We start from the raw sequence: 14,953 nt of genomic DNA on the forward strand, positions 1-14,953 counted from the left end.
TGTTTATTGGGGATTTGGCCTGGAGGGTTCCCGGGAGCAGTCCCGTGTAATAAGTTTTTAAGTCAGTTCACGGGCTCCCAGGCAGCCTGCAATTTCTGCGGTCTAGAAGAGTCCGTGTTCCACGTTTTTATTGAATGTGCCATTGCAGCCCCTCTTCCAATATTTGAAGGGGCTGCTCCTCAAATTCTGGTTGCACTTCAGTCCCACACTCCTGATCTTTGGGCACCCTGTGCGGAGGGGAGCGGGCATGTCGGAAGGCCTCCTCCTAGGACTGCTCCTGGGCATGGCCAGGGGGGGGCCATCAGCCGGTTGAGGCAGCGGGCGGTCGAGGGGGGTCTTTCAGCCTGACTGCCTGCCTCTTCTGCGGTTACATCCGAGCCAGGGTGTCCCTGGAGATGGAGCACGTGGTGTCCACCGGTACACTCGCGACCTTCCGCGAGAGGTGGGCACCGGAGGGACTGGAGTGCATCATCACACCTGGCAACCAAATTTTAATTTGCCGGTTTTAGTGCTCCTTTAACAAGGGGGCACTTGATTTTTAGGTTCACAAAAATAGTTGTTGAGTTGGGAGTGGCTTAGCCAGTCACGTGATGTTCACAATAAAACCCCAGCCAGTTGGGTTCAGGGGATCCACGATGAGGCAGATGGTTGTGAGCCTGGTGGATGAACTGGTAATGTGTAGTATTTGATTGTTAAACCTTTGCTAATAACCAACTAGTTCTTAATAGCAATGTGTTGCTATGAATTCTTAAGCAAAAAACCCATGAAGCAAATACATTATACCTGTGAACAAAAGAATTAGGTCAGGAGTATGCCCTTCGAACCTGCTTCCCCATTCAGTAAGATCATGGCTGATCTTTTGACCACAACTCCACTTTCCCGCCCGATCCCCATATCCCTTGATTCCCCATGAGTCCAAAACGCTATCTATCTCAGCCTTGAATATACTCAATGACTCAGCATCTACAGCCTTTTCGTTAAAGAATTCCAAAGATTCAGAACCCTCTGAGTGAAGAATTTACTTCATCTCAGCCTTAAACGGCCGACCCCTTATCCTGAGACTATGCCCTTTATTTCTAGACACTCCATCCAGGGGAAACAACCTCTCAGCAGCTACCCCCCTCAGAATCTTCTTTGTTTCAATGAGATCACCTCTCATTCTTCGTATCTCCAAAGAGTATAGGCCCAATCTGCTCAATCTCTCCTCATAGAACAACCCTCTCATCCCAGGGGCCAATTTAGAGAACCTTCGTTGCACCGCCTCTTAAAGCATGTCCTTTTTCAGGTAAGGAGCCCAGAACTGTGCACAGTACTCCAGGTGTAGTCTTGCCTTCCCTCCTAGCTTTGTATCATCAGTAAACTTGCGTACATTGCATTCTGTCCCTTCATCTAGGTCATTAATATAGATTGTAAATAGCTGAGGGCCAAGCACTGATCCTTTTGGCCCCCCACTAGTTACAGCCTGCCAACTGGAAAATTACCCATTTATCCCTATTCTGTTTTCTGTCCGTTAACCAATTCTCTATTCATGCTGATATATAACCTCCAACCCTATGAACCCTTATCTTGCATAGCAAGCTCTTTTGTGGCACCTTATTGTATGTCTTTTGGAAATCTAAATATACTAAATCCACTGGTTCCCCTTTATCTACACTGTTAGTTACAACCTCAAAAAAAACTCTAATAAATTTGTTAAACATGATTTCCCTTTCATAAAACAATGTTGTCTCTGCCTAATCATATTCTGATTTTCTAAGTGCCCATTATCGTACCTTAATAATGGATTCCAGTATTCTCTCTGCTACTGATGTCAGGCTAACTGGTCTATAGTTCCCTGTTTTCTCTGTTGTCACTTTCTTGAATTGCGGGGTTACATTTGCTACTTTCTAATCCGCTGGGACTGTTCTAGAATCTAGGGAATTTTAGAAGATCACAATCAATGCATCCACTCTCTCTGCAGCCACCTCTTTTAGAAACCGCGAAGGTAGGGTGTCGGGTCCAGGGGATTTGTCGACTTTTAGCCAAGTACTTTTTCTCTACTGATATTAATTACTTTAAGTTCCTCAGCATTATTAGCCCCTTGGTTCCCCACTATTTTTGGCATGCTTTTTGTGTCTTCTACTGTGAAGACAGATATAAAATATTTGTTTAAAGTCTCTGCCATTTCCTTATTCCTCATGATAATTTCAGCTGTCTCAGCCTCGAAGGGACCAACGCTTACTTTTGCTACTCTCTTCCTTTTTTACATACTTGTAGAAGCTCTTACGATCTGTGTTTATATTTCTTGCTAGTTTACTCTCATATTCTATTTGCTCCCTCTATCAATTTTTGGTCATCCTTTGCTGGTTTCTAAAGCTCTCCCAATCCTCAGGCTTACTGCTATACTTTGCAACATATTATAAGCCTCTTCTTTTAATCTAATACTATCGTGAACTTCTTTACTTAGCCATGGATGAATCACTTTTCCCATGGAGTTTTTACAATGAATATACATTCCATTGAGAATGGAATGTTGGAATATTTCTTTCAATACTGCTTATATACTGTCATACCTTTTAATCTAATTTCCCATCTATTTTTTTTATTTGTTCCTGGGATGTGGGCGTCACTGGCAAGGCCAGCATTTAATGCCCATCCCTAATTGCCCTTGAGAAGGTGGTGATGAGCCGCCTTCTTGAACCGCTGCAGTCCGTGTGGTGAAGGTACTCCCATAGTGCTGTTGTGTAGTGAGTTCCAGGATTTTGACCAAGTGACTGAAGTAACGGTGATATATTTCCAAGTCAGGATGATGTGTGACTTGGAGGTGAAGGTGTTCCCATGCACCTGCTGTCCTTGTCTTTCTAGGTGGTAGAGATCATGGGTTTGGAAGGTGCTGTGGAAGAAGCCTTGACAAGTTTCTGCAGTGCATCTTGTAGATGGTACACATGGTATGCCAGTGGTGGTGTGAGTGAATGTTTAAGGTGGTGGATAGGGTACCAATCAAGCAGGTTGATTTGCTCTGGATGGTATCAAACTTCTTGAGTGTTGCTGGAGCATCACTCATCCAGGCAAGTGGAGAGTATTCCATTGCACTCCGATCTTGTGCCTTGTAGATGTTGGAAATGCTTTGGGGAGTCAGGAAGCAAGACGCTCACCGCAGCATATCCAGCCTCACCCTGCTCTTGTAGCCACACTATTTATGTAGCTAGTCCAGTTAAATTTCTGGTCAATGGTGACCCCCAGGATGTTGATGATGGGGGATTCGGCGATGGTAATGTTGTTGAATGTCAAGAGGTCATGCTTAAATGCTCCCTTGTTGGCGAGATAGTCATTGCCTGGCATTTGTGTGGTGCGAATGTTACTTGCCATTCATCAGCCCAAGCCTGAATGTCATCCAGGTCTTGCTGCATGCGGGGATAGACTGCTTCATTATCTGAGGAGTTGCGAATGGAACTGAACACTGTACAATCATCAACAAACATCCCCACTTCTGACTTTGAGGGAGGGTGGATCATTGATGAAGCAGCTGAAGATGGTTGGGCCTAGGACACTGCCCTGAAGAATTCCTGCAGCTATGTCCTGGGGCTGAGATGATTGACCTCCAACAACCACAACCATCTTCCTTTGTGCTCGGTATAACTCCAGCCATTGGAGAGTCTTTCTCCTGGTTCCCATTGACTTCAATTTTACTAGGGCTCCTTGATGCCACACTCGATCAAATGTTGCCTTGATGTCAAGTGCAGTCACTCTCCCCTCACTTCGGGAATTCAGTTCTTTTGTTCTTGTTTGGATGAAGGCTGTAATGAGGTCTGGAGCCGAGTGGTCCTGGCAGAACCCAAACTGAACATCGGTGAGTAGGTTATTGGTGAGTAAGTGCCGCTTGATAGCACTGTCAACAACACTTTCCATCATGTTGCAGATGATTGAGAGAAGACTGATGAGGCATAATTGGCCGGATTGGATTTGTCCTGTTTTTTTGTCGACAGGACATACCTGGGCAGTTTTCCACAATGTCGAGTAGATGCCAGTGTTGTAGCTGTACTGGAATAGCTTGGCTAGCGGCGCGGCCAGTTCAGAGAACAAGTCTTCAGCACGACAGCCAGGATATTGTCGGGGCCCATAGCCTTTGCTGTATCCAGTGTGCTCAACCATTTGTTGATATCACGTGGAGTGAATCGAATTGGCTGAAGACTGGTTTCTGTGATGTCGGGAGGAGGCTGAGATGGATCATCCACTGGGTACTTCTGGCTGAAGATGGCTCAAACATTTCAGCCTTATCTTTTGCATTCACGTGCTGGGTTCTGCCATCAATGAGGATGGGGGTTCATGGAGCCTCCTCCTCCTGTCAGTTGTTTAATGGTCCACCACCATTCACGACTGGATATGGCAAGACTGCAGAGCTTTGATCTGATCCGTTGATTGTGGAATTGGTTAGCTCTGTCTAGAGCATGCTGCTTCCGTTGGTTCACGTGCATGTAATCCTGTGTTACAGCTTCCCCAGATTGGCACCTCATTTTTACATATGCCTGTTGCTGCTCTCGCATGCTCTTCTACACTCCTCATTGAACCAGGTTTGGTCTCATGCCTTGATGATAATGGTGTAGAGTGAGAGATATGCTGGGCCATAAGATTGCAGATTGTGGTGGAATACAATTCTGCTGCTGCTGATGGCCCACAGTGCCTCATGGATGCCCAGTTTTGAACTGCTAGATCTATTCTGAATCTATCCCATTTAGCACGGTGGTAGTGCCACACAACATGATGGAGGGTGTCCTCGGTGTGAAGATGGGACTACTTCTCCACAAGGACTGTGCGGTGGTCACAGCTACCAATGCTGTTTTGGACAGATGCATTTGCGACAGGTAGATTGGTGAGAACGAGGTCAAGGAGGTTTTTCCCCTCGTGTCAATTCTCTCACCACCTGCCGCAGGCCCAGCCTGGAGGCTATGTCCTTCAGGACACGGCAGCTCAGTCAGTCGTGGTGCTACCGAGCCACTCTTGGTGATGGACATTGAAGTCCCCCACCCAGAGTACATTCTGTGCCCTTGCTAGTCTCCGTGCTTCTTCCAAGTGGTGTTCAACATGGAGGAGTACTGATTAATCAGCTGAGGGAGGGCGGTAGGTGGTAATCAGCAGGAAATTTCCTTGCCCATGTTTGACCTGATACCATGAGACTTCATGGGGTCCAGAGTCAATGTTGAGGACTCCCAGGGCCTCTCCCTCCCAACTGTATACAACTCTATACCTCTGGTGGGTCTGTCCTGCCGGGGGGACAGGACATACCCAGGGATGGTGACGGAGGAGTCCGAGACATTGTCAGAAAGATATGATTGTGTTGATATGACTATGTCAGGTTGTTGCTTGATTATGTGTGGGACAGTTCCATGAATTTTGGCACAAGTCCCCAGATTTTAATGAGAACTTTGCAGGGTCCATTGGGCTGGTGCCATTGTCGTGTTCGAAGCCAGTGTCCAGGTCAGTACCGGGTGGTCCGTCCGATTTTATTCTTATTTTTTTTAACCATATAGTTACCTTAGCTAACTCACCCCTCATAGGTATGTACTTGGCTTTATTTAAGTTTAAGACTCTGGTTTCTGACTGCAGTATTTCACTCTCGAACTCATTGTGAAATTTGATCATATTATCAATCTTCTCCAGAGGATCCTTTACTATGAGATTACTAATTAACCCTGCCTCATTACACAATACAAGATGTAAAATATCCTGTTCCCTTGTTGCTTCCATGACGTATTATTCTAGGAAACTGTCTCAAATGCATTCCATGAACTTGTCCTCCAGACTACCTTTGCCATTTTGATTTGACTACTCTATATGAAGATTAAAATTCCCCATGATTATTGTATTACCTTTGTTACAAGCTCCTATTATGTGTTGATTAATACTCTTCAACGGTATAGCTGCTGTTTGCGGTGCTATAAACTAATCCCACCAGTGTTTTCTGCTCATTGTTATTTCTTATCTCCACCCATACTGATTTTATTTCCTGATTTTCTGAGCCAAGATCCTTTCTCACTACTGACCTCATATCATCCTTTTATTATCAGGGCTACCCCACCATCCTTTTCCATTCTGCATGTCTTTTGGAAATGTCAAGTACCCTGAAATATTTAGTTCCCAAACTTGGTCACCTTGCAACTATGACTCTGTAATGGCTATTAGATCAAAGTCATTTATCTCTTTGTGCCACTAATTTGTCTCTCTCGTTACGAATGTTTCATGCATTCAGATAAAGAGCCTTTAATCTTAACGTTTACCATTATCACCTGCTTTCACCTTAATCGCTGATGTGCTATTACCATTAAACTCTGTCCCTTCCTGTCACACTCTGCTTATCTTCACCTAAATTGCTGCACTACTCCATTGTATTGACTTTTTTCTTTAGATTTCTAAATTTCCCCTCGCCTAACCCCTCCCACCCCTCTTTTTTTTAGTTTAAAGCCCTATCTACAGCCTTAGTTATTCGATTCGGCAGGACACTGGTCCCAGCCCAGTGTAAGTGGAGACCGTCCCAACAGAACAGCTCCCTCTTTCCCCAGTACTGGTGCCAGTGCCCCATTATAACATAAGAAATAGGAGCTGGAATGGGCCATTTGGCCCTTTGAGCCTGCTCCACCATTCAACAAGATCATGGCTGATCTTCTACCTCAACTTCACCTCCCGCACTATCCCCATATCCCTTAATTCCCTTAATTCCCCAAAATTTATCAACCTCTGTCTTGAATATACTCAACGACTGAGCAATCCACAGCCCTCTGGGTTAGAGAATTCCAAAGATTCACAACCCTTTGAGTGACGAAATTTCTCCTCATCTCAGTCCTAAATGGCCGACCCCTTATTCTGAGACGGTGACCCTGTGTTCTAGATTCCCCAGCCAGGGGAAACATTTTCTCAGCATTAACCGTGTCACTCCCCTTAAGAATTTGATATGTTTCAATTAGATCACACCTCATTCATCTAAACTCTAGGGAATATAGGCCGAGCCTATTGAATCGCTCCTCAGGGCAACCTAGGAACCAGTCTAGTGAACCTTCATTGCACTCCCTTTGGAGGCAAGTATGTCTTTCCTTGGATAAGGAGACCCGAACTGCTGCATTGCATTGACTTTTTTCTTTAGATTTCTAAATTTCCCCTCGCTTAACCCCTCCCACCCCTCACCAATACCCTGTATAATTGTAGTAAAACTTATTTATACTCTAATCCTTTTATAACAAAAGTTAACATACCATTTGCCTTCCTAATTGCTTGCTGTGCCTGCATGTTAACTTTCTGTGATTCATGTACAAGGACACCCAGTCCCTCTGAATGCAAACATTTCCCAGTCTCTTGCTATTCAAAAAATATTCAGCTTTTTTGTTTTTCCTCCCAAAGTGGATAACTTCACACTTCCCCACATTGTATTCCATTTGCCATGTTCTTGCCCACTCAGTCAACCTGTCTATATCTCTCTGCAGCCTCTTTGCCTCCTCCTCACAGCTTACTTTCCCACCCTAACTTTGTTTCATCGGCAAACTTGGATACATTACACTCAGTCCCTTCATCTAAGTCATTAATATAGTTGTAAATAGCTGAGGCCCAACCACTGATCCTTGTGGTAACCCGCTACTTACAGCTTGACAACCTGTTTGTACCAACTCTTTCCTGTCCATTAACCAATCCTCAATCCATGCTAATATATTAACCCCAGTCCCATGTGTCCTAATTTTGAGTAATAACCTCTTGTGTGGCACCATTTTTTATCGAATGCTTTTTGAAAATGCAAATACACTACATCCACTGGTTCCCCCTTATCCATCCTACCAGTTACATCGTCAAAAAATTCTAACAGATTTGTCAACATCATTACCTTTCATAAAGCCATGTTGACTCTGCCTAATTAGATTACGATTTTCTATGTGCCTTGTTACCACGTCCCTTGTTACCACGTCCCTTACAATAGATTCGAGCATTTTGCCTCATGATTCAAAACCCCTTCCTCCGACACCACTCTTTGAATCACGCGTTTAACTCTCTGATCTACTTGTCCCTATGCCAATTTGCGCTTGGCTCAGGTAACAATCCAGAGATTATTACCCTTTGAGGTTCTGCGTTTTAATTTGGATCCTAGCTCCTCAAACTCTCAGCAGAATCTCATTTAGTTCTAGCTATGTCGTTGGTTCCTATGTGGATCACGATAACTGGATCCTCCCCCTCCCACTCCAAGTTCTTCTCCAGCCGCGATGAGATATCCTTAACCCTGGCACCGGGCAGGCAACACAACCTTCAGAGCTCTCAGTCACGGCTGCAGAGAACAGTATCTATCCCCCTGACTATACTGTCCCCTACCATTACCGCATTCCTTTTTACTCCCCCCACTTGAATGGCCTTCTGTACGGTGGCGCAATCAATTTGCTCATCCACCCTGCAGACTTTGCCCTCACCCACACAGGCAGCAAGAATCTCATACCTGGTGGATATGGGCAAAGACCGAGGATCGTCCAGCACTGCTCCTGGGGTTCCCTTACCTGCTTGAGTTACCTCCGGTCCCTGACCACTTACCAGACCTGTATCATTACCTAACCTAAGGGGTGTGACTGCCTCCTGGATCAAAGTGTCCAGGTAACGTCCTCCTTTCTGGCACCTGCACCTTGGACTCCAGCTCAACAACTCTGAGCTGAAGTTCCTCTAGATACAGACATTTACTGCAGACGTAGTCGTCTGGGATCACGATGCTCCCCACGAACTCACACGTGCTGCAGTTGCACTGCCATCCCTTTATAACCTTGGTTTATTTATTTCGTTAATCAAGATTTATGTATTTAATTAACTTGTAGTTTAGTTTTTAACTAATGACAAGATCTAGTTTAAGTTCTAGGTAGATGAAACTAAATATTTACCTGCAACACCTGTGAAGGCCTAAAGAAATTTCCAGCTTGCTGAAGCCTCCCTCACTCCTGCATTGCAACTATAGTGAATTTCAGAACACTTACTGGCAGTGTGGGTGTCCCTAGTTGGATATAAAAGCAGTTGTGTGATCTGTTTTTGAAAACCCACAACATCATATATGTACTGGTGCAAGAGTCAGAATACATCCCCCACCCTCTCCAATGTTCCTATTTTGTAGAAAGAGTGGGTTGTTAGAACATGCTTCCATTGTAATAAAGTGGCTACCATCAGCCTCTCTTTTTTGGGGGCCCCTGATTGTGTTCTTCCTGCCAGAGGTGAGCTTGCTTTCAAGTTGGGTTTTCTTTCTGGGAGTAGCCTTGTTTATTGGCAAATGGGAGGTGTGCTTTCATTTGGCTCCATTTGCCACTATGAAGTAACCAGTTACAAAGTGGAATTGCATCCATAAGAGATTGGGTAAGCAGTGGTGTGGGGAGGGATGACATGGAATAGCGACTGCGTTCTATGCTTGATTCAAGGATTTATTATATCTACTGTGGTGTTGATTTTTCTTTGTCTCTCTGACAGATGTTCAACAGCAAGCACTTAGACCACGTGTTGCCATTCCTAACTGAGCTGGCTTTTCATCAGATACAGTACCAACCTCGTCTCTGCAGGAGTATGGACTAAATTTGACTGGATCACAAACTTTTGTCTTCCTTGGAACCCCAAGAGAAGAATGACACATTATTTCTGCTCTGAAAACAATCAGATATGGGGCTGAATCACAAGATTGTTGACTGTACAGGAGGAAACAATGGATATGACGTAACTAGAGAGCTACCAGAAACATTCTGCTGACATGACTACTCCCTGTGCCACCAAATGCAATTTTAATTTGTCTGTTCATGAAGACACTGAGTTGCTAAAGCCGGATTATCCTTGGATCCTTGTACAGTGTGCAAGTTATGCAACTGTCAGCCTCTGACTGTTTTTAATAGATGTGAAACTGAAGGGACCATATCCCACTTTTTAAATAGCATTGCACAAACTTATTCAACTTTATGCTTTCATACCTCTATCAAGGCTTGCACTAGAGGTTTATGTTGAATGAATTTTATTCCAAATGTGTTTTTTTTGTTTCTTGTAAGCTTCAAAAGCAAAAAAGAAAATTACTATCTAGCTGGGTTTTTTTAACAAATAAGCTTAACCGAATCTACTGGGCAAAACTGCAGAATTCCTAATTCAGTGGGTCTACTTGATCCTCTTCTCTGCAATCACACAGATGGCCATCCTCACCTAATGTTGAACCAAACAACCTAGAGAAATCTATTATCTGAAGATGTTAAAGTAATCTTTAATAAAGTATTCGAACCTAAATTAAAGTGAATTTTTACTGTATAGAAAAGTGAGTAAAGAACTTGGAATCTACAGCTCCAGGAGGAAGTAAGCACACAGTGTAAAATGTCTTATGGGGCTGAAATTGCGGTCGGAGGCTTCCCTCAGGCAATTGCCTCCGACCTAAAACATTTCTACGAATTTACCTGGTGGTCCCAGAGGAGCGCGGGATTCCGGTGGAGCGGCCTTCTTTTCCCGTGCTGCGAAGCGTGCTCCCGTCCTCCTGGTTCCCATGCAGAAGGTGCAGTCATGTGTGACTGCTCAGCCAATCAGGTATAATATTCCACAGCTTTCTCATTAATAGCAATGAGAACTCCGTATCTACGAGTTCTCATTGGTTTTTCACACTAAATACATAATAAAAAACACACCTCACATAATTAAAATTAAAGTTAATAAATATCTTAGAGAAAAAATGTTTTCCAAGTTTTTTAAATGTTTTTTTAATTATGGTTAAAAATAAATGTTACTTAGTGGGCAGGGTTTTTAAAAATGTTTCAATTTTATTTTATTTTTTTAAACTTTTACACCTGTAAAAGTAGGCTCTGCCCCTGCTTTAATCAGGCGCAATAATTTTGAGGAAAGATAATTTGCTGGGAAAGATATGGGTAAACACCGCAATCTTGCCCTTGAAAATGTTCTTGTACCCAATATGCGTTGGATCTGTCAAACTCCAGAGAAGTGGTGGTGAGGTAGAGCTGTGTGTCGTCAGCGTAAATGTGGAAACTGACACCATGTTTTCAGATGAGGTCGCCAAGGAGCAGCATATAGATGAGAAATAGGAGAGGGCCAAGAATCGATCCTTGCGGGACACCAGAGATAACGATGCAGAAGTGGGAAAAGAAGCCATTGCAGGTGATTTTCTGGCTAAGATTAGATAGATAAGAATAGACCCAGCCCGAAGGTGGTGGAGAGGCTTTGGAGGAGGATGGAGTGTCAAAGGCTGCAGACACGTCGAGAAGGACAAGGAGGGATAGCTTATCTTTGTCACGGTCACAAAGAATGTTATTTGTGACTTTGACGAGGGCTGTTTCGGTACTGTGACGGGCGGAAACCAGATTGAAAGGATTCAAACATGACACACTTGATTGAATTTTTCGAGGAGGTAACCAGGAAGGTCGATGAGGGCAGTGCGTATGATGTATGGATTTTAGCAAAGCTTTTGATAAGGTCCCACATACCAGACTGGTCATAAAAGTAAAAACCCATGGGATCCAGGGCAAAGTGGCAAGTTCGATCCAAAATTAGCGGAGGCAGGAAGCAAAGGGTAATGATTGATGGGCGTTTTTGTGACTGGAAAACTGTATCCACTGGGGTTCCGCAGGGCTCAGTGCTGGGTCCCTTGCTTTTCTGGTATATATCAATGACTTGTACTTGAATGTTGGGGGGTATGATTAAGAATTTTGCAGATTACACTAAAATAGGCTTTGTGGTTAATAATGAAGAAGCTGCGGATTGCAAGAAGATATCAATGTAATGGTCAGAACAGTGGCAAATGGAATTCAATCCGGAGAAATGAGAGGTGATGCATTTGGGGAGGTCTAACAAAGCAAGGGAATACACATTAAATTGTGCGACACTGAAAAGTGTAGAGGAACAAAGGAATCTTAGAGTGCAGATCCACAGATCCCTAAAGGTAGCAGGGTAGATAAGGTGGTTAAGAAGGTATATGGAATACTTGCCTTTATTAGTCGAGGCATAGAATACAAGAGCAAGGAGGTTATGTTTGAACTGTAGTAAAACACTGGTTAGGCCAGAGCTGGAGTACTGTGTGCAGTTCTGGTCACTACATTACAGGAAAGATGTGATTGCACTAGAAAGATTTACAAGAATGTTGCCTGGACTGGAGAATTTTGGCTATGAGGCAAGATTGGAGATGTTGGGGCTGCATACTTTAGAACAGAGGAGGCTAAGGGGAGATCTGATTGAGGTGTATAAAATTGAGGGGCCTGGATAGAGTGGATAGGAAGGACCTGTTTCCCTTGGCAAAAGTGGTCAACAACCAGTGGACATAGACTTAAAGTAATTAGGGGGAGGTATAGAGGAGATATGAGGGGAAACTTCTTCACCCAGAGGGTAGTGGGGGTCTGGATCTCACTGCCTGAAAGGGTGGTAGAGGCAGAAACCCTCAACACATTAAAATAATATCTGGATGTGCACTTGAAGTGCCGTAACCTACAGGGCTACGGACCAAGAGCTGGAAAGTGGGATTAGGCTGGATAGCTCTTAGTCGGTCGGCATGGACACTATGGGTCGAAATGGCCTCCTCCAGTGCTGTAAATTTCTGAGTTCTGGGTAAGATGAGCATGGATTTGGGAGGCGACAACACGTTCAAGGGCTTTGGAGAGGAAAGGGAGGTTGGAGATGGGGCAGTAGCTTGCAAACATAGTTCGAGAACGCTGACCAACAAATGACAGTAGGAACCCTCACTGTACTAAAGCACCTCATCATATTAGTCTCATCGTACTTTGAGAGGAAGCAGGCTCAGATTGTGGCTGCAATCAAACCAGTACTTCTAGACAAGAGCCACAATCAGGATTTTGGGGTTGGGGGCACAATTTCCAAATTTGCAGATGATACCTGATACCAAGATGTGTGAGTATTAGAACTATAGAAGATGCTTGTCTGCTTCAGGCAGATCTTTATATATTGGGAGATTGGGCTCAAGACTGGAAAATGATGTATAACTTAGATAGGTCTAGTGTTACGCATGTCATATATTCATATCATAGGCAGTCCCTCAAAATCAAGGAAAACTTGCTTCCGCTCTCGAAAAATAAGTTCTCAGTTGACTGAACAGTCCAATAGGGGAATTACAGTTTCTGTCACAGGTGGGGCAGACAGTGGTTGAAGGAAAGGTTATTGGGTAGTCTGGTTTTCCGCACACTCCTTCCGCTCTCTGTGTTTGGTTTCTGCATGCTCTTGGCGATGAGACTCTAGGTGCTCAGTGCTCTCCCCGATGCTCTTCCTCCACTTAGGGCGGTCTTGGGCCAGGGATTCCCAGGTTTCGGTGGGGATGTTGTACTTCATCAAGGAGGCTTTGAGGGTATCCTTGAAACGTTTCCTCTGCCCACCTGGGGCTCGCTTGCCATATAGGAGTTCCAAGTAGAGCGTTTGCTTTGGAAGTCTCGTGTTGGGAATGCGGATGATGTAGCCCGCCCAATGGAGCTGATTGTGTGGTTAGTGCTTCGATGCTGGCCTAATCGAGAACATTGACGTTGACCCAGTGGATTTGAAGGATCTTGCAGAGGCAGCGCTGGTACTTCTCCAGTATTTTGAGGTGCCTACTGTAGATGGTCCACGCCTCTGAGCAGGTATCTTTACTGCTATGTAGACCAGAAGTTTGGTGCCAGATTTGAGGTCCTGGTCTTCAAACACTCTCTTCCTCAGGCGACGCTGGCACACTGGAGGTGGTGTTGGACCTCATCGTCAAAGTCTGCTGATAATAGGCTCCCAAGGTGTGAAAAATGGTCCATGTTGTCGAAGGCTGTGCCGTGAATTTTGATGACCGGGGAACAGTGCTGTGAGGCGGGGTCAGGTTGGTGGAGGACCTTTGTCTTACCGACGTTTAGTGTAAGGCCTCTGCTTTCATCCGTCTCGATGAAGATGTTGACGATGGCTTGGAATTCGGCCTCTGAATGTGCACAGACATAAGCGGCGTCCACGTACTGTAGTTCGATGACAGAGGATGGGACGACCTTGGTTCTAGCCTGGAGGCGACGAAGGTTGAACAGGTTCCTATTGGTTCTATAATTTAGTTCCACTCCAGCTTGTTGAGTGTGAGATGGAGCATTGCAGTGAGGAAGATCGAGAAGTGCGTTAGTGCGATGATGCAGCCCTGCTTACCCCCAATCCGGATGTGGATTGGGTCTGTGGTGGTTTTATTGGTCAGGATCACGGCTTGCATGTTGTTGTGGAGCAGGCGGAGGATGGTGACAAACTTTTGGGGGCAGCTGAAACAGAGGAAGACGCTCCATAGTCTCTCACATTTGATGGTGTCGGTTCAAAGGCCTGCATCAATATTAATGTAACCCCAAAGCGGCGATAGCAATAGAAGCAATGCCACAGATAAATCAATGCTGGGGCACTCAAAGACCCAGTTAAGAGAGCCCTATACAGCCAGCACCTCACTGTCAACCTGGCGACCCTCGATGACCCCGAGACGCAGAGTGCCCACAGCGCCTGGTCTGCCCTCAAGGCCACCATAACCAGTGCCTGCGAAGAGATGCTCAGTCACTCAACCAGGAAACAGCAAGACTGGTTTGACAAGAACGACCAGGAAATCCAGGAGCTAATAAACCACAAGCGCAGGGCATTTCTGAACCTAAAGCAACAATCCAACTCGAAAGCAGCAAAGCAGCTCTACAGACGGCTGAAGGCCGAGGTCCAACAAAAGACTCATGACCTAAAGAATAGATGGTGGGTGGAGAAAGCAGAGGAGATCCAACAACTGGCCGACAGCCATGATGTGCGAGGATTCTTCACCGCAGTTAGGTCCACCTATGGCCCAAACATCCAAGGCCCCACCCCACTGCTGGCCAAGAATGGGGAAACACTCATTAAGGACACCGAAGCAGTCAGAGCCCGCTGGAAGGAGCACTTCGAAGATCTCCTTAATCGAGATGCACTTGGGATACTGTGCCTAGTTTTAGTCTCCCCACATGGGTGATATTGAGGCTCTGGAAAGGGTGCAGAA

General features: G+C 45.0%; 1 protein-coding gene across 1 annotated transcript in view; it reads left to right on the forward strand.

Moving 5' to 3' along the window:
* The window catches only part of cenpl (centromere protein L), a 32,812-nt gene extending 22,584 nt beyond the window's left edge, over positions 1–10,228 (forward strand). Inside the window, exon 5 of the mRNA XM_070886234.1 lies at positions 9,448–10,228. Coding sequence (XP_070742335.1) covers positions 9,448–9,549 — 102 coding nt within the window. The 3' untranslated portion in view covers positions 9,550–10,228. The remainder of the gene's footprint in view (positions 1–9,447) is intronic.
* The last annotated feature ends 4,725 nt before the right edge of the window (positions 10,229–14,953 follow it).

Source organism: Pristiophorus japonicus, chromosome 8 (assembly GCF_044704955.1).
Source record: "Pristiophorus japonicus isolate sPriJap1 chromosome 8, sPriJap1.hap1, whole genome shotgun sequence".
Taxonomy (NCBI): Eukaryota; Metazoa; Chordata; class Chondrichthyes; family Pristiophoridae; genus Pristiophorus; species Pristiophorus japonicus.